The sequence below is a fragment of the Gymnodraco acuticeps genome, unplaced genomic scaffold (genome assembly GCF_902827175.1).
Source record: "Gymnodraco acuticeps unplaced genomic scaffold, fGymAcu1.1, whole genome shotgun sequence".
NCBI classification, from domain to species: Eukaryota; Metazoa; Chordata; class Actinopteri; order Perciformes; family Bathydraconidae; genus Gymnodraco; species Gymnodraco acuticeps.
In genome coordinates this window covers 452,553-472,196 of record NW_022992079.1, presented here as the reverse complement: position 1 = coordinate 472,196, position 19,644 = coordinate 452,553, and the positions used below count along the sequence as shown (strand labels likewise).

Sequence of the window (19,644 nt, the reverse complement as noted above, 5' to 3'; positions counted from 1 at the left end):
TACCATCTCACTGTAGGTCACCAATGTAATGTTTGTAGATCCCTTTATTACATTTATCCTCGCCATCCATAGTCTCTAAATAACTTATTTCACGTATATGATATTTAGGCTCGCCGTACAACGGCAATGAAAAAAGCACCAGGGGAGGCAGCCATAACCTCTGCCGCACTGAAGGGGGCGCAAGTGAGCCTACAGGTTCTTGTTGCTACTGTTATTCTACGCAGAGACGGTATAGACGCAAACAACAAACTAGACTTTTGAAACTAGAGGAAGATAAGGAGGACTTTTACAAAAAAGTAATAGAGATTGTTGTCCAGAAGGATAGCATGGACTTCATCTTCAAGTCAAGGTAAGACCACATTGGTAATGAAAATGGGATCTTACTAAGAAAGAACAATCCAATATTTAGATTATGGGTATCCTTTTGTTGAACGGTCTGTTTAAAATGAATTGAAGCATCAGACCAAAAAAGCTTTTGAAAATAACAGAATATTTCGATTAAGGTCAGAATATAATATTTGTAAATCTGACTCTGAAAGAGTCAGTGCCTCACCAGCCATGAACCTCGCCGCACGTCACTGCTGTATAACACCTACACCACACACACGCACATACAGTTCCTAAAACAGGCTACAGCCGTTGTGTATTTTATTATGTGAAGCACTAAATGGTTTTAGAAAAATATCGACTCTTTGTTTGTAGATATCTACTAAACTAAAGCAAATAAAGAGAGTAGGCCTGTTATACTGAGTGATATATATACATATTATACACACTGTTCTGCTTTCTGCACGGACAGCTGTTCTCTCTGTAAACATTACATCGCGATGAGAGCAGTTAATAAAATAATATCCATGCATGCAGAGCTGTCATTGGCTGAGATAAGTCCGGCCGTGCGTCACGACTCTTTGAAACATCTCTGTTCCCGGAAATGCATCTCTGTTCCCGAGGACCCATCAGTGTATCCTCGGTTATAGCTCCTCCAGAGAGCTTCCTCGACGCTTGATCCTCGGTCCTCGAAGTGCATTTAGAGAAATTAGATGTCCTTCAACATGGCACGCTGAAATTCATTTCCGGGTCACTACCGGAGGACCGAGGAGTCGAGGAGTCGAGGAGGGGGATTTGATGAAATGAGAAAGGGCCCCAGACCCAGCTACGTATGTGCATCACTTTTTAGTGTCCTCATTTCTGTTGTGTTTTTAGCTTATCGTAGTGTTTTGTTGTGCGTCGGCAACTGTGTTAAATGTTTTTTGTTAGTTTAGTTATTTATGTTCCACTTCCTGTTTGATTTTGTATTCACCATGGCCCTTTCCTCTTTCTCATTTTTCCTCATTAGGGGATATATCCAGTCTCTGATAGTGTTACGTTATTATGAGAGTGCTCTGTTTGATTCTGAAATTGTATATATTTATATAAATATATACATATATGTGTGTGTGTCCCCGCATCTGTAGCCTGTTATTGTCTCATTATACCGCACTGTGAATGAATCAAAGTAAATATATAAGTGGTCATGAACACATCTGTCCATCAGACAGAGCCTGTCATCATTAATGGACGTCTCTTTAAAATGACCGCTCAGAGGAGAGGAGTTCTCATTTCTCTAACCGCCTGCTGCTTCCCCTCCTCTCTCCTCGGTTCCCTTCCTCGGCTCCTCCGCTCGCATCTTCTGTGGGCGGGACTAAGTCTCGAGGATAGGAGTCGAGGAGGGGAGTCGAGTTAGAAAAATGAGAAAGGGCCCTTGGCACAAAATGACGTCCGCTGGCGCATCATAAACACGTCGGATAGTGAAAGTGCATTCGGATTCTCTAAAGTACCGCAATCTCTTTCTCCTAAGTCCTTTTGAATTCTCCCTATCCACTATCCCTTAACCCCGTGACGTTTCACTCAGAGGTCAAGGAATAGGAGATAGGGTTAGAACTTAGGAGCTGATTTTTAAACTATCCGACCGCAACCCTTGTCTCGTTCCTGATTCCTTTACTTCCTGCCTTGGTTGTTTTCCCGCCATCGTCAGTGTCTGCCCCGCCCCTGATTGTTTCCACCTGTGCCCACTTACCTCTTGTATATAGTGTCCTGTCTCCCTTTGTCTGTTGCCAGATTGTCTCGTGTCTTATGCCGATCTCGGCAGCGTTATCCTATTTGCATCTTATCGTTACAGTCATTGTCCGTATACATAGTTATAGTAAGGTAAGATCAGTTAGTAGTATTTTTATAGTTATTTGTTGGTTAAGCATTAGTGTAGATTATTTATTGTATGTATTTTTGTACTGTATCTGCTTTTCAAGTAAAGACTCTTTTTGTACTTGAATCCTGTGTCTGCCTCCGTGCTTTTGGGTCCACTCCCTGTACAGCCGTGACATGTTTAGTATTTGCAGCGTTTCGTTAATGCAGCTCTTTTAGTAGCTAAAGTTGGTAAAGAGGTTTCTTCATTTGCATGTGTTTTTTGCATATTTTTGTTTTTGTTTTTGCACCGTTTCTGAAGCTGCATTGCGGTTTGCCTATAAAGATGTGTATGGCCGGTGTAGCGTGTTTGCACCTTTTGGCCACCCTATGTATCGGATATATAATTTACTGCATTTACAGGTACAATGAAAATGTTAGACTCTATTTATTATTGTGTTGTGATGCTCACCACAGTGATCTTGCTCTCTGTGACATCACAGCGGTGAGGCAAGATGGGGAGGATGGAGGGCGGGAAGAGAAGCCCATCAATCAAATGTATGATTCCGTTGGACGCCATGATGTTGGTGCTCGACAGTACGGATTGCCCTTCTCCCCCAGAAGGATCGCACCCTGACGGGGAAAAAAGGAAGAGTGTAATGGAAATGAGTCAGGAATCAATGCAAATTATGAGAGACTGATAAGAACCATTCGGATACACTTACGTCTTCGGACACAGTGATTGGTGACAATCTGATTGGCCATCGTACGAATCTGAGGGAGAGTAGCCAACTCGGCGACTGTCAGCTACACACAGAAAAATAATTTAACCAAACCGTATATTTTTTTCTTGACAGGACAAACAAGAATGACAATTTAGCTATTCCTAGTGCCCCTAACTAACAGCAGTGAAGTTGTTGTTTTTCTGAGGGTGGTGTTAAAGGAAAGATCATGTCGACATTGAATCTAAAGGGTTCGTTCTCTGAAAAGCAAGAATTTCGATCAGGATATTACAATTGCTTTTAAGAAAAGAATGTGTAGATCTGTTAAGAAGATGTCTGTTCATCAAATTCTTGAACCAAAAGGCATTTCTTTCTTGGCCATATTTGAAAGCAAAGCAAAAGGCAGAAAAGGAGGACAGACACAGGAAGGACTGAAGTGTCCGAGTGGGGGTCGTCTTACCCCGCGCCTGGAGAAAACATGGTGCCTGAGAAGTTTCCTGCAGTTTATATTTGGCCTAGAAAAAGAGAAGAATATAATTAAAAATCCCTGATAATCCTCACATAAAGTATAATGATGGCTGAAGGGCTCACACTTGGTAACTGGGGTCGATGTTTGACATTACTGTATGTTAGAAAAATACTGAGCCTGTTTTCAATTTTTCATTAAACTAAATAGTGCTGAGCCAGTCTTTAAGATCTATACCATACCAATGGTTTTTGGAAGTTAAGTATTTGAATTCTGTCTTACACAATGTTTGTTCTTGTCTACACTAATGAAATACTTAGACCTACTGAATTCAGCATGTACAAGATGCTGCCGTCTCTGGATTTGTCCACAGCGTCGTTTGAAGGGACGAACACAGTCAGAGGGTCCCAGACCCCGCAAGGGTGGTGGTGACCCGCAGTTTCTAAAAACACACACATACATATCATATCCCATTTAATCCAATAACTTAGTGACTCACAAAATGCTGATTTACTAGAGTTTTCCCACACAACAATCTTTCATTTATACAATACGTGTCATGTGCCTGTGTGTTATGGTTTCTTAGATAAGTGGACCATTGCTTTTTGGGAAAGGAGAATCAGGAGATTGTCGTCTCCTGACTTTTGAAGGTTTGACTGAATTCTTAGAATAAAACAAATCGTCTGTGTGTGATGTGATTGGCCAGAACAAGATACTCACATCAACCAGAGACAGGAAGCGGTTGTATTTGTCATCCTTTGTCAGAATCTCTCTCCGATGTCCTTATCAGCAAACTGGACACGAGAAGAAAACAATTCACTTTCATATAAGGCTTTGTATTTAAATGGGCAGATTAATTAATAACGTTTTAATTAAACTAAAACACTGAGCACCAGAAATTCTTAAATTATAAACATTTATGTTGTAGCATTTCTTTGAGGCAATATTTTCCATGTTCTGTTCTTTGTTTGATTCAAATATGTTCTGGTTAATCTCAGTGTAAATATATATGTTCTAGGGCTGTCAAGTTGGCTATAGCTTGCAGGCCAATTAACATTGTGGAGGACGAGGGGCTGCGTGATATAATTCGGGTCGCATCCAACGACTGCACTTATTAATTGCCTTCCAGAGCCACCACTGTGTCGAAAATACACAACTTGTATGAAGTCCAAAAAGCGAAAGTAGAGGAGGATTTAAGAAAGACTTCCACAGTTGCGCTCACCGGAGACTATTGGACTTTACTCAGTAATGACAGTTACCTTGGGGTCACAGCGCATTATTTTGACCCACAGTGGGAACTTCGGTCTCATGCTTTGACAGTTATGAAAACAGAGGAGCGCCATTTTCGCCGAACACACACACACACACTTTGTATTGTATTGTATTATTGAATGAGAGAGGTTCCAGGTTGAAGTGAGGCGAATATTTGTAATGTTCAGAGGTTGTTGTGTTTAATATTCATGAGAATATTTGTCATTGTTCAAATGATAATAAACAAACATTTGCAATAAAGCATATTTGTCCACTCATATGTTGATAAGAGTATAAAAACTTGAAAAATATCCCTCTAATGTACATTTAGAACAGATAAAAAATGTGCGATTAATTTGCGACTAATCGCGATTAAATATGGACAATCATGCGATTAATCGCGATTAAATATTTTAATCGACTGACAGCCCTAATATTTTTCCTGTTTTCAGGAAATTTTTGTGATCCTTAACCTCACCTGTTCATCACGAATGGATCCGGTCAGAGAGAGTGTTGGTTATTGGCTTGGTCGATGATGTGTATGATCCCGTTGGCTGCTGGCAGGTCTTCCTGGATGATGGTGTACAGTTTGCTGGGGTCTGTCCATCAGGATGAACTTCTACATCAACCAGACAGGGATACAATCACTGTGCGATGCTGTTCAGAAATGTGTGATAATAGAGCTGACAACTGAGAGGCGGAAACATTCCTGAAGTGAACATAAATCTAATGTAACATTCATTTAATGTAATTCCCACGGTTGGGTGACACCCTACGATTTCACGATTGGGCATGTTTAAACTAGGAATCATAGACATGCCCTGTTGTTTGGGGCATGAATGAGAAGCCGAAAGGCCTTTTTTTGGGAGGTGCATGAGAAATGAGTGTGTTAATGTGAATTTAGGAAGGAATAATTAAAGAGACACTATTATGCTCATTATCAGGTCATATTGTTTCTCCTTTTTCCTTCTTTTTTTAGTTGGCCAGCTCTGTTGTGATTGGTCAACGGCTTTGAAATCAGTCAAAAATGTCACGACCCTTAGCAAATCAACTGCAATGATTTATCAGTGTTACATAGTGATGTGATTATTTACGGATAGCAAAGGAGTCAAAATGGAGGCCATTTAAGGCCGAGGGGGAGTGTCTGGGAGAGAAACTCCTTGTGTCCTACTTCTGTTGTGCCATACAATAACAAAACTAACCATAAGGTGGCAGCCCTGTTGACATGCAATTTTGTTTTAATTCATTCACATTTAGTTTGAGAAGTTAGAAGTTTATAACAGGTGTGGGGGTGGATGAGAAAAAGTACCTTGTTGTCTTTGTTCCTCATCTTGGCTCCTCCTAACATGTTTGATAAGTCTCGTCCCTCCAGCTCCTTTGTAGAGGTGCTGACCCTCGATCAGGTGGTTTTTGACACACCAGCTCCTCGTTAACGCCCTGTAGAGACATCGTAGATCAATTCATTTGTTATTAATTAGTTGATTATGTTGTCCAGCTATTGCGGTTAAAATGTGCAAACGTCTAAAGGTTCGAGATAATAATTAGGCTGCAATAAAAAAGCATTCCTCTGAAGACTACATGATTCTCAGATACTAAAGTAACCAGCATCAAAGGGAGTGTGGGTTTTTGAACATCAGAAGTAGGTTGCTCAAAAATTGGCAGAACCCCTTTATAATCACTCCTCCTGATCCATGTGCAGGCTCTTTTGGCTGTCTTTGTATTTGGTCTGTTTTTCGTCACTTTTACAGCACGTTTTTTTGGGCAACAGGTGGCCTTGTCTCTGATTTCCTTTTCTAGTGTAACTGTAGGAGAGAACAGAATATTTTAACTCATGTAGCTGTGACTCTGATTTACCAGGGTATGTGTATCAGCAATAATAGATTTTAACAGGTCTAGAAAAGTTCATTTTGTATTTGTGTTGGTATAGAGCCTATATTGAATTCCCTTGCCTTTTAGTAAGAGATATTGTAACTGACGAAATAAGAGTGATTTGATGTGAAAAAAAATTCAATTAGAGGTATAAAGATTCAAGACAGACAGGCGACCTACAGTCAGAGGTGTTTTCAGCAGTGGGATGGAAAGCTGTGGAAGGGTCCATCTTTACTCAGCTGCATTGAACAGGCCTTTTTCCTAAAACACAAACGTACATACCAAAGGTCATAGTCAGAGAAAAGATCCAAAAGTAGATCCAAAAGGAAAACTGCAATGTCTCTTCTTTCATCAATAATGTTAAAGATATAATTCTGTGGTCTGACATTATTGGCCTCCTGATTAAAGTAACATGCACTTTTTTGTAGCAATTGTAACGACTAAAAAATGTTGAACTGGGCACCGCTCAAAGTACCAGCCCTAGTCCAAACGTGTTAGAAGTCTGAAACTCAAAGTACTTTTTTTTTAAAACAGTTAATTTGTATTTCCCTTTACCGAACAAGGCGAAAGGCTCCTGTCAGAGTTCCTCTTTGACTTCCCCTTCTGTCCAGCTCAATCAGCCGCTCCATATCAGGTTACCATAGCAACGCCGTCCGTCGCCAATATGACGAGCATTACACACACATCTGAGAAAAATGGGGGTGAGAAATATTGATGACACGGAAAAGCACACATATTCACACAACTGACAACAAGCATTTTTATTTATTTATAGATAGTTAATTAATAGAGTTGTTGCAGTTAGATTTTCTAATTGTCTAATCATAAATATATCGATCATAAATCTAGCGGATTAGATTATGATTAGAAAATTATAAAAATAGGTATCCGGCTGAACAAAACGTGCATTTATCAAACAGGTCCGTTTCCCACAGAGCAAGTGCAGAAACACAATATGATTTTTTTTTTTTTTAAACTTAATTATACAAAAAATACTGTAATAGTGTTAGCCCCAAATAGATGTTTTGTTATTGTGTTTTATATACATGTATTTTATGGTACTGTTAGACCGGCCCATTTTTTTAATGCAGTGAAATAGTTAAAGAAAATTGCCCAACAAATATGTACAGAATATTTATATATTCTTTCTTCCACCTTATCTGAGACCAAGTCAAGACCAAGACTGGAGTGTAAGCAAGACCAAGACAAGACCAAGACTTTAAGAGGTCGAGACCGAGTCAAGACCAAGACCAAGAGCGAGAGCGAGTCAACACCGGAACCAGACTAATGTGAATCCAACACTACATATTACACTTACAATGAAATGTGGAAGATACCATAGACAATTTGATCTGAAAGATCCCATCATCATAAAAAGACCCCATATAGAAACAGTAACATATATATTCAACACTTCATCATATTTACTCAACAAAGTGATTATTCTAATTAAAATGTGTAAATTAGTGACACTTTTGTAGTTTGTGTAGCCAAATGTAATGGTAGTTGAATTTCCCGACATCTTCACTTTGTGTGTTGTGTGTGTGTGGTTGTGGTGTGTGTGTGTGTGCGTGCGTGCGTGCGTGCGGCGTGCGTGCGTGTGCGTGTTGTGTGTACGGGGTGGGGAAGAGGTGGGGGGAGTAGCAGCGCGCACAGACCAGAGTCCCATGGTTTACAACAATTAAGCGGCGCATGAGGCAAAGATTCAGAGTCTCGTGAGTGCTTAAAAGAAGTCAGTGAAGTCACATTAGTTGGTTGCATTTGAACCAATAACGGTCTCGAGACCAAGACCGGTCTTGAGTACTACAAAACTACTACTCACTACAACTTGATGAGAGAGACAGACAAGAAAGAAAAAGAAACCGGCTCAGTGTTCACATCTGGTTCTAGTCTGGTGTCTAGACCCTGATCTAGCTCTAGAGGATAACAAATATTTTAGTCTTACTTTGGTTGTCCATCCACTCCAGTTTGACAGGCAGCAGTGGGGTCACAGGTGTCGGCTGAACAGGCAGAGACCAGCTGACAACCAAACTCAGCGTTTCCTCCTACAGGCGACATGCCGAACATACACTCACAGCTGGACTGAGGGACAGAGAGAGAAAGGGAGTGAGGTTAAACAAAGTCTCAGGATTTAGCTCTGGTTTCATTTCTACACTTTTGAATCTTTTACCGTGTTGTTGGTTATGTTACTGATTCCGATGCTGGGGGATATTCACAGTATATATTTTCTCTTTTGTGGTGACAGTATTGTATCATGGTATTACAAAATGAAAAGGGGTACACCTGTTTAACTCTTTTGGCAATGTAAGGCATGATTTGTTAAGGAAAATAATAAACACAAGGATGTGTTATATTGGCTACAGAAGGGAGTGATAATAAGGTTTAGTCCCACATGTCTTTTGGGAGGATTAGCCTGACCAGCAGTGGTGGGAAGTAACTAAGAACATTTACTTTAGTTACTTTACTTAAGTATTGTATTTTAGTACTTTTTGACTTATTTGTACTTTTCTTGAATATTTCCATTTAATGCTACTTTATGCTTTTACCCCGCTACATTTCAGAGGCAAATATTGTAGGTAAATAAGCTGATATGGCAATAGAGTTTAATGCAGTACTATATTACTAATCCACACAGTATTTCAAGTATCTAAATGTGTTCCACATTGACAAACTACAATACTCTTAGCATTAAAACATTATAATATAATAACCATAATAATAATATAATAATGTAAACATATGCATAATGAGTGCTTTTACTATTAATACTTGAATTAAATTAAGTGTAATATGACTGTATTTTTACATTTTTTAAATCAGGACTTTTACTTTAAGTGGAGTATTTAAGACCATGGTTTTGTACTTTAACTTTAGTAATGGAGTACTTCTTCAATGCTGACCAGGAATGTAGGATATAATATAGTGCTGAGCAAACTCAATAAAAGAAAAAAAGGAAAATTCGGGGAGCAACATTTTAGTTATTTTAATAACCAGCGACGAGTAATGTACCTCTAAGTATGCACTAAGACAGAAGAATAAAATGTTGTGTGTGTGTTTTTAAAGATTGATCGCAGGTAACGATGGTATTCCAAAATGTCTGGACATGACACCAGTGATGGTGATGAAACTGGTATAATCTCTAATGATTCTAGTCCTGGCTTTGGAGGCGTCCTAACCTTGTGGGTCCTTTGAAGACACAGATGGTTGGAGTCGATGGGACACCCTCCGTTGTTCTCGGAGCAAAGGTTTCTGGGTACACAGATCTTCCCGTTTGCCCAGGGTAGTCCGGCTTACAGGCGCAGCTGACCTTTGACCCCGTGGAGGAGCAACTGGGCATTGACGTCACACTCCCTCAGAGAGCAAATACCTGGACAGGAAACAAAGATCAGAATTCAGTTCAGATCAAACTCAAACCTTAACCCTTATGTTGTGTTTGGGTCTCCCGTGACCCGTTTCAAGTTAAAATTATATAATCTAGTTTTTTGTATCGGAACAAGGCTTCATGATATCCTCCACAAACAGCTATATAAACACTACAAAACTGATTTTGACAATTTTAGCCAAGTCTGAAGGTCTCTAAAAAAAAAAGTGTATAATTTGGCAGCATTGTTTTGGGGACTCGGGGTCAAATTTGGCCCAAATCAAGATTCATCTTTGGCTTTGGAGATAAATCATGGGCTCAAAATTGACCCGCGAACACATGAACGGTTAACAGCTTTTGAACACAACACAAAGGTTAAACAAACATTCACAAACATTTATTGTCATTTACATTTCTGGATGAATCCAAAATAAAAGGGGAATTATTAGAACTTCAACTACATTAAAATTGGTCTGTAACTTCTGTAGCATCCCTGTGATACTGTGATGTTTAATAAACTGCTAATACATTCTTGGACGGATGACAAATAAACAGACAAATATTATTAAATCTGTAGTATTATAGGGAAGAAAAGGAACATTTGTCCTGAGGATGACGTCAGTGAAAAAGTCAGTCAGCTTGCTATTCTCAAAGCTTAGTTAGTTAGCTTGGATTCCCAAAATCCACTGTTTCATGTCGTGTATACATCAACATGTGTCCCCTCTGTGTAAAGAGATTCTGAAAGTTTCTTTTTGTCCTGATATAGAAAGACCTGTCTGAAAATGAGCTGATTAGATTTTGGCCACTTTATGATGTCATATCGATGTTTTGGCTTGTGTAACCTTTAGCCAATAACCAACCAAGGTAACCCCCCCCACCCCCCCCCACACTTATCACCTGAATCTCCTCCTAGAGCACCATTGTGTTCTTTTTAACCCAATATTTCGCAGCATGGGGCGTGGCTCCTTATTTTCATCTAAAGTAACAGACAGAATCAGCACTTTTGAAACAGGGCTGAAACAGAGGGGATTATGGGATGCTTACAATGCACGATCTGTTTGGTATTTTGAGCTAAACTATTCAGAGACATGTTTTGTTATATCTGAGACCTGTGATATATTGATGAAAAATAAGCATGTAGACCTTTAATAAATATTACGTATTAAATATTGAATTTTCATATTCAGACTAACCCTGACTTACTGTACATCAAGAGGAACATGGTCATGCTAATAATAACATACATTGATCTATGGACCAAATAACCGACATCGCTAAATTAAAATGGTTGTGTTTTACTTGCGCATTTTCCCTGTGGCGTCCTCCTGTGTCCGGCCAAACATTCGCAGTCGGCGGCGTCTCCTTCTCCTTTACAGTACGAGTACGGACTGCAGGTATTGCACCTGGAACTCACTGCCGACAACACAAAAACACAACAGCAGATCAATGAGGGCAACCATTACAAATCATACGGACAGGCAAAACGAATTAATAATAAATGCAAGATGTGTCACTTGGGAGTTATACTAACCGACATGGGTAGAAAGCTTCAATATAATAATAATATAATATTATAATAATAATATAAATCAGACAGTTAATGATTTTACATGATTGTTTTATTTTGGATGAAGTTGTTGAATGATTGCTTATAAAAGTCATGTTAGGAGTTATTTCACCAACAGGCAACAGTTTGTGAAGCTGGGAGATTGTTGTTCTGCATGTTTGGACATTACCTGCGGTGTCCCCAGGGGTCAGTACTAGGGCCTAAACTATTTATACTATATATTAACGAAATATGCAATGTATCAAGAATACTCACATTTGTTTTGTTTGCTGATGACACAAATATATTTTGTTCTGGAGATAATTACAGCTATTATTTGGAAGAGATCACAGCAGAAATATGCAAACTAAAGTTATGGCTCAGCATTAATAAATTATCATTGAATTTGGATCAAACAACAATAATATTATTTGGAAATAACAATATAAATACACAAGCAACTATTAAGATAGATGGGATTAATATTAAGAGAGTCAATTAATTCCTTTGGATAACAATAGATGAAAAACTAAACTGGAAAACACATAAAACATATTCATTCCAAGGTTTCAAGAAGCATCGCATTATTGAACCAAGACAAAACAGGTTCTAGATCAAAATTCCCTCTTCATCCTTTACTGTTCGGTGGTTTTACCTTATTTGAGTTACTGTGCATGAGGTTTGGGCAGTACTTACAAAACTGCAACAACACTCACTATTTATACTCCAAAAAAGGACAATAAGAATGATCAAACATGTTGGCTATAGGGAACATACAAATCCACTATCCTCAGAGTTAAGTTAAAATGATTAAAATGGTCAGATCTAGTTGAATTTCAAATCGCCCAATTCATGTTTAAAGCAAGAAAACAATCAACTGCTAGGTAATATTCAAAAACATTCACTAAAAGACATTATAACTTAAGGGGATTATTCCAATTCACAAATGTTAGGGTGCGCACAACCAGCGAGGTTTTTGTATTTCTGTTTGTTCTGTTTGTTCTCTGGAACAGTTTGAATGAGGAGCTCAAGGGATGTCCAAACTTAAAACTGTTTTTAAAAAAGGTATAAGGACATGATTTGAACAAGATACAGGGATGATGCTGTTTAATCATAACTGGGTGTTTGCAGTTTATTTATTTATTTGGTTTGTTATTTTACTTTTCTTGAATATCATGGACCTCTGTTATGTATTTGTTAGTTTAATCTATCTGCTTATTTGTTTGTTTATGTATCTGTTTTGTTTGTTTGTTTTTTTTCAATAAAAAAATGTATTTCTTAAGAAAGAAATAAAATATATATATGTTAATAATTTAGTTTTTTGGGATGAAGGGGTGGGATTAAATAAGTGTAAACCTCTTCCCACCCTTTTCGGATGTGTAATTAAGTAGATCATTTGTTTATACATAACTTAGACTCACTAATATTTTTGTATATCAATTTGACACTGCTTAATTTTGCATTGTATAATAATTCTCATGTTAAATTGTTTTATTATTGTTTACACATTCGAAATGAATCTAATCAAATCTAGATCAAAAATGTTATCACGACAAAAAAATGTATTAAAAAAAGGAATCATTTCAAAAACACTCATATATATGGACACAATTGATAACAATCAGAGATAAGGGCAGTACATGGGCAGTGATTGTTTTAGTAAAAATACAAAAACAACATTTATCACTATGGAATTATGCCAATGTATACAAATGTGATTCTGCGTATTAGTTTCATTTAATTTTTACGACTAGCATTATTGTCGTGAACATTTGAACATAATGTGTTTTTTTGCTAGTTTGATATAAACGCTAAATAGCTTTGAAATAGTTTCAGGGCTATTTTCTTTCATTTAACCACTATAACGGTAATATAATCTTTTGTATCTTGATAAAATGCAGTAGTATATTGTTTTGATCCACGTTAATATAGTTTTGTATGTCATACAGTATATTCCTGCACGTCATGCTCTTACCTTGGTCACAGCGCTTCCCAGTGTAGGGCGGCTGACAAAACACTGTCCATCCCCCTCTGGACCTTCATTACACACTCCATGTTCACAGTCACACTCTGTGCACACACACATACACAGATTACAGTTGTTCAAACAATGGGGATATTCTTGCAGATGATTGACACATCACATTTTTTTTGACTATGTTTTTTTTGTTTACGAGAGGTCAGAAGTGAGAGAGCTTACTTCATCACAATTTTCTCCGTAGGAGTTTGGATTCTTACACTCCTGACAGGCAAAGCCAGAGAAGCGTTCCTAAAGAGAGAAAAAGGCTGTAAATAAAATCATTTATATTTGTATATAATATTGGCAAGACATCAATAATCTAAAATAAACAAAAATAAACATCAAATACGAAAATGTCCATAACTCCTGTGGAGATGTAGGCTTTTAATTATATTAAGCTGACACTTTTATCAAGTCAAAGCGCATTCAATCATGGTGGCACACATACCGATTATCAGGAATACTGTAAGTACATTAGCTTCAAATAAGCCAACCCCTTTTTAAGAACCTATTAGAATTTATTTTGTTAATATTTTAATGGCCAAGGTGCATACGAAACAGGTGGGTTTTCATTATTGTAAATGGTTGGTTAAGGGCACTTTCCACTGTAAACTAATAATACTGATCTCTATACTCATTGACAAATAGGTAGGATGGTCACAGACAGACAGGATACTGACATCACAGACGCAGGTCCCGTTTCCCACGTCTCCATCCAGACAGGTTCCATGGTAGTTACAGGTCTTGCCTGACCAGCTGGGACAGGCTACAGACAGACAGACAGACAGACAGACAGACAGACAGACAGACAGACAGACAGACAGAGACAGACAGACAGAGAGAGACAGAGAGAGAGAGAGACAGACAGACAGACAGACAGACAGACAGACAGACAGAGACAGACAGACAGACAGACAGACAGACAGACAGACAGACAGACAGACAGACAGACAGACAGACAGACAGACAGACAGACAGACAGACAGACAGAGACAGACAGACAGAGAGAGACAGAGAGAGAGAGAGACAGACAGACAGACAGACAGACAGACAGACAGAGACAGACAGACAGACAGACAGACAGACAGACAGACAGACAGACAGACAGACAGACAGACAGACAGACAGACAGACAGACAGACAGACAGACAGACAGACAGACAGACAAACAGACAGTCAGGTGAGAATGAGAGACATGTGATTAGGAATGATCATAAATAGATTACATTTGAGTAATGCTAGTTTATACTCCTATTCCATTACAATTTGGAGGCAAATAATGTACTTTTCAACGAGTAGATTTAGACTATTAATGCGATAGAGATTAAACTTGCAGCAGGCCTGTATTTTATAATTTATTATACGCAGATCTTTTCCAATGAAACTACATTTTAACCTTCCCGGAAAAAGTGTTTTCAAGTGTGTGTGTGTGTGTGTGGTGGTGTGTGTGTGTGTGTGTGTGGTGTGTGTCGTGTGTGTGTGTGTGTGTGTGTGTGTGTGTGTGTGTGTGTGTGTGTGTGTGTGTGTGTGTGTGTGTGTGTGTGTGTGTGTGTGTGTGTGTGTGTGTGTGTGTGTGTGTGTGCGTGTGTGTCTTACATAGACACAGGGGTCCCCAGTGCTGTGGGCAGCAGCGTGGCTGCATGTATCGTTTCACACAGGTGTGCCGACATCCCACCCAGCAGGAGAGTCTTCCTGGCACTGAACTCCACCAGATAACTGCAGCACACAGAACACACCACGTCCAAATATTACTAGTACTACAACAACTATTACTCTAACTATCTATCAATCTTTATTTGTATAGCACTTTCCAGAAACAAAAGGCAAGTCAAGTGCAACACAAACAGAAAATAAATAAAAGTAATTATAATCCCCCTCCCAGTTCATGCAGCAACATCAAGGGAACTGCTCACCCCACAAACCTCCACAAGGAACCTACGTTCAGTAAAGGCAAACCTCCTCATCCCACCAAGGACAAAACTGAAGACCATGGGAGACCGAGCCTTCTGCTCCGCTGCTCCGAGACTGTCGCCCTCCCAAACCAGCTGAGGACACCACAGACTGTGGAGGCGTTCAAAAAAGGCCTAAAATTGCATCTTTTTAGAATAGCCTTAACTAGATTTTTAAATCCCCCACATTATGCCATGCCGGCATGAAGTCACAGCTTTTATTATGTTGTTTTAATTGTTTTTAAATTGTTTTTTTTATATTGTTTTTTATTGTTTTTGTTGTTTTGTTTCACCCTTTTTAATTTTTAATTTTGTAGCACTTTGAGTTTTGTTTACGCAAATGAAAGTGCGCTGATAAATAAAATATATTATTATTATTATCTAACTTTGTGATGAATAAAAACATGTCATAACAACAAAAGTCAATAAACGTAGGATTGAATAAAATCCTAGAATAAATTAAATTTAAAAAAAATGTAAATGGTGGGTTTTGAGTTAGCTCTTGAAAGTAAGAACCAGCTCTGCCACTTCTAAAACACATTATTTGTGTTACTATGAAAAATGCAGTTAAAGTAACAAATGTAGTGATACATAATTAATACACAATAATCAAAATCAGATTTGAATAAAACAGCTTCAATGAATACATGGCCATCAACAGTGGTTTAAAAACTTCAGATAAATGATGTGAGTAATGAACGGACAGTTGATTACGTGCCCCACCGTTTAAAATGTCAATCAAGGTGATCTTACTATTTTTTTATTCACATACATTTTATCCCTTTCATTTTCATTTGTAAGCACTTGAATCATAATTTTTCAATTATAATGTGTTACTCCCACCCGTGAGGCCACGCTGCCTAAATGATGGATGGTAATGTTTTGTTGTGAATGAAAGTCAGGTGAAAATGATGCAACACGGCTCTGTTTTCATCATATCACCACTGTTTTAATTAAATCAGCTTCCAGCTAATCGAATCTCTTGAAAATGAATGTTTCGCTTCAACTCCATTTTCATCACCTATATTTATTATCAATTAATTTGACTCTTGCACCTCACCTCCATACTTGTCATAGTTAACCATATTTTTGACACATCCCAACCTGCTGCCTCTGTCCATAATGTTCAGTTAAAGCTACTGTCGCCCCAAACAAATCATAAAATGAACAGACATTATTTAGTCCTTCTGACACACTAAGGTCTGTGTGTGTATTGTTAACAGTGGTGTTAAGTAACTATGAACATGTAATAAAGTAGTGTACTTAACTACAGTTTTGAGATACTTAATTGAATATTTAAATGGTTTGCCACTTCTACTCCAACATGTATTTAATACCTTTAGTTACTTCACAGATGTGGATGAATGATGTGAAATATAACCAACTCTTAAATCAGACTTTAGTTCCACCTGGAGTAAATTCACAAGCTACCCTGCAGTATACAAAGTCATTCAAACTTGACCAGCTTTGAGAACACTTTCATGCAAAACATAATAATTTATATTATTCTAAAAATGGACCAATCTGCAGAATGAGTACTTTTTCTTTTGGTACTTTAAGTATATTTTGATGTTTATACGTTTGTACTTTTACTTGAACATATTTAATGCAGGATCTTTATTTGTAACTCAGTATTCCTACACCATGGTATTTCTACTTGTGTGTGAGTACAAGATCATAGTGTGTGTGTGCGTGCGTGCGTGCGTGTGTACCTGCAGTTTAGGGTGCCCGATTGGCTGAAGCCGCGGGGGCAGCTGCTGGAGGAGACGGCGGCGCAAGAGGTGCAGGAGGTGTGGACCTCCTCCCTTTGAGAGACATCACAGCGACCAGGAGGAGGCGTCTGAGGAAGCAGAGAACATACATCAAGTATTTCATTTGACTTTCTGTATATATTATTCTATTTTACATGTGCATAGTTAACTTAATCCTGCATTTTCTTGCAAAATATACAGTATGTCTTTTTCGTTTATGTCTAAAGTATATTGTATGCTTCCCTGTTGGTGGAGCCTGGGCCAACCATTACACTGTAGCTTTCTGATTATGACAATACATAATTGACTCTTCAATTGATTTACAGATAGACAAATGCTTGCTTTGATTTGATTCCAAACCAAGGTATCTTGCACTCAAGAGCACATCTGCAGTTAACAAGAGTATATGGAAATAATGTGGTGTTGTTGTTTTTTTAATAACTTTGTGATTAGAAAAATGTATATATATATTAATTCAGCTGTAACTTTAACATTAAAGTGGACCTGTCATGCTATATTTGAATAATATATTGTAGGGCCATACCTATATAAAACATGTCTGTGAAGTTTTTTTTTTCAAAATACCAAACAGATCATGCATTTTAGCCATGCCTCATTTCGCTCTATTTGCTCTTTTCCAGCCCTGTCTTCACAAGGGCTGATTCTGTGGTAGTGATGTGTCGGTCGCGAACGAGCCGGCTCTTTAAGTGAACGACGGGAGCCGGCTCGCGCCCCGCGAATTTGTTGTTGTTGTCTAAGTAATACAAGACAGAATGATATGATGATCTCCGCGCTACAGCTGCTCCGTGCATGCATGCAGTGACATGTAATATCCAAGGATTAGAGACTGTTGGATGCTGCTGTTTTGAGCATTGCAATACATTATTTGTATTGTGTTTTTTTATGATTAGAGACAGTTGGATGCTGCCTGTACTGAGCATTGCAATATATTATTTGCACTATGTTATTTATTTATGATTATCCTAGGCTCAGCAAAGATTTGCTGTTGCTGTCTTTTTTTCTATAGTTAATACTGAAATAGAGCCCTGCTGTTTTGTCAGGGCCTTTTCTTTAAATATCATTTTAAAATGTCCATACAGTAGCCCCTTTTTTTTAAATGTCTATGCTTACGTTTTTATAGGTGTTGCTATCTGCTTTGTGTAGCGTGGTTCTACAAGCAAGTCAGTGCATTCATTGGGTGGTATCAGAGAGTTACAAGGGTCTGTAAATGCAATGAAAACAATTGGCCACAGCAAATCATTTATATTAAACATGTAATTTTTTCTTTTGAAAACTTCAGTACAAAGGATGTATTGAATAATTTAAGTGATATATGTGTACACATATACATCATCAAGCCTACATTTGATTGAATTATAAAAGGTATAATAAGTGGTAAACTGAAGAGCCGTTTGGGAGCCGAAAGAGCCGGCTCTTCTTGGTGAGCCGAGCCAAATGATCCGGCTCACCAAGAAGAGCCGGAATTCCCATCACTATTCTGTGTCAAATGAGCTGCAGCTGACCACGCCCCCCTGCAAAGGAGGGGGGTGAGGCACAAGCGTCATGTTACCATGCTGTTACCATGCCACGGCAACCTCTCATTCCCCTGATAGGTGGAGAGTTGCCCATATAGGCGGAGCTCCTCGTTTCTGACATCAGAGATATTTCAAATCTGTATCAATCTGTATCAAATCCGTTGCAGCCCCGTTTTTAGAGATGTGGGTATGGAGGAAAAGAGAGAGGGTTGTGTTTTCTGACACTTGGTGAGTTCCCTGACACACCGGGGACACATATTCATGTATAAAAGACGTACACAAGTGCATTTTGCATTATAGGTCCCCTTTAAAGTCTTGCAATTGAGAGAGCATGAAAAACATCTCCAACCTTTCATCCTTATTGCAATAACAGTAGCAAAGAAAACTATTTTACTAAAAAGCAAAAATGCAAAGACAGAACAAAATAATAATCAACCATTGGCTCAATCTTTTAACAGATCATGCAAACCTGGAAAAACTCCCTGCAAACCTAAATGACAATAAAACCTATTTCAATAAAACCGTGTCTTTCCTGCAGGACATTCAGAGCTGACTCATCTTTACACCTGCTTGGCCAGACCCTCGACCACACATCAGAACAACTTGCAGCGATAGCATAATATGTGTTCTTCTTTCCTCCTCTTGTCTCATATTATCATTTTGATACATGTTTCTCTTCATTTCATTATGTATACGTTTTATACATCTTGGTTGTAAATACTTTTTGTTGTGTAAATATGTTTGGTAAGCAGTGTGAAAAATGAAAATAAAAAGTCAAAAAAGAGTGTGTGTTAAAGCAGCTATTAAACAAGCAGGGAAGTCTAAACAGTTAGCATAAAACAGTAAATATAAGGTTAAAATAGTGGAGAAATGGATAGATATTAAAGGGGATCAATTGTAGACTTTTCATCAAACACCACTTAAACATTTCATTTCGTCCAAATGTTCTAATGACAGTTTGTACTAATCTACAAAGATACAGCAGGTAAATATTACCTGCTGTATCTTTTAGCA

The 19,644-nt window shown here is 38.2% G+C and overlaps 1 protein-coding gene across 1 annotated transcript in view; it reads right to left on the bottom strand.

Annotated features, from left to right (window-relative positions):
* The window catches only part of stab1 (stabilin 1), a 129,993-nt gene that overhangs the window by 109,410 nt on the left and 939 nt on the right, over positions 1 to 19,644 (bottom strand). The window contains 35 exon segments of the mRNA XM_034202366.1: positions 2,633 to 2,764; positions 2,767 to 2,793; positions 2,886 to 2,903; positions 2,905 to 2,967; positions 3,343 to 3,375; positions 3,377 to 3,397; positions 3,675 to 3,752; positions 3,754 to 3,790; positions 4,058 to 4,119; positions 4,122 to 4,142; positions 5,078 to 5,095; positions 5,097 to 5,126; positions 5,128 to 5,199; positions 5,201 to 5,218; positions 5,909 to 5,977; positions 5,979 to 6,011; positions 6,013 to 6,036; positions 6,649 to 6,675; positions 6,678 to 6,729; positions 7,024 to 7,097; positions 7,100 to 7,154; positions 8,414 to 8,550; positions 8,639 to 8,669; positions 9,645 to 9,673; positions 9,675 to 9,740; positions 9,743 to 9,796; positions 9,798 to 9,835; positions 11,129 to 11,242; positions 13,351 to 13,389; positions 13,392 to 13,443; positions 13,576 to 13,644; positions 14,076 to 14,161; positions 14,992 to 15,073; positions 15,075 to 15,111; positions 17,057 to 17,184. Coding sequence (XP_034058257.1) covers positions 2,633 to 2,764; positions 2,767 to 2,793; positions 2,886 to 2,903; positions 2,905 to 2,967; positions 3,343 to 3,375; positions 3,377 to 3,397; positions 3,675 to 3,752; positions 3,754 to 3,790; positions 4,058 to 4,119; positions 4,122 to 4,142; positions 5,078 to 5,095; positions 5,097 to 5,126; positions 5,128 to 5,199; positions 5,201 to 5,218; positions 5,909 to 5,977; positions 5,979 to 6,011; positions 6,013 to 6,036; positions 6,649 to 6,675; positions 6,678 to 6,729; positions 7,024 to 7,097; positions 7,100 to 7,154; positions 8,414 to 8,550; positions 8,639 to 8,669; positions 9,645 to 9,673; positions 9,675 to 9,740; positions 9,743 to 9,796; positions 9,798 to 9,835; positions 11,129 to 11,242; positions 13,351 to 13,389; positions 13,392 to 13,443; positions 13,576 to 13,644; positions 14,076 to 14,161; positions 14,992 to 15,073; positions 15,075 to 15,111; positions 17,057 to 17,184 — 1,926 coding nt within the window.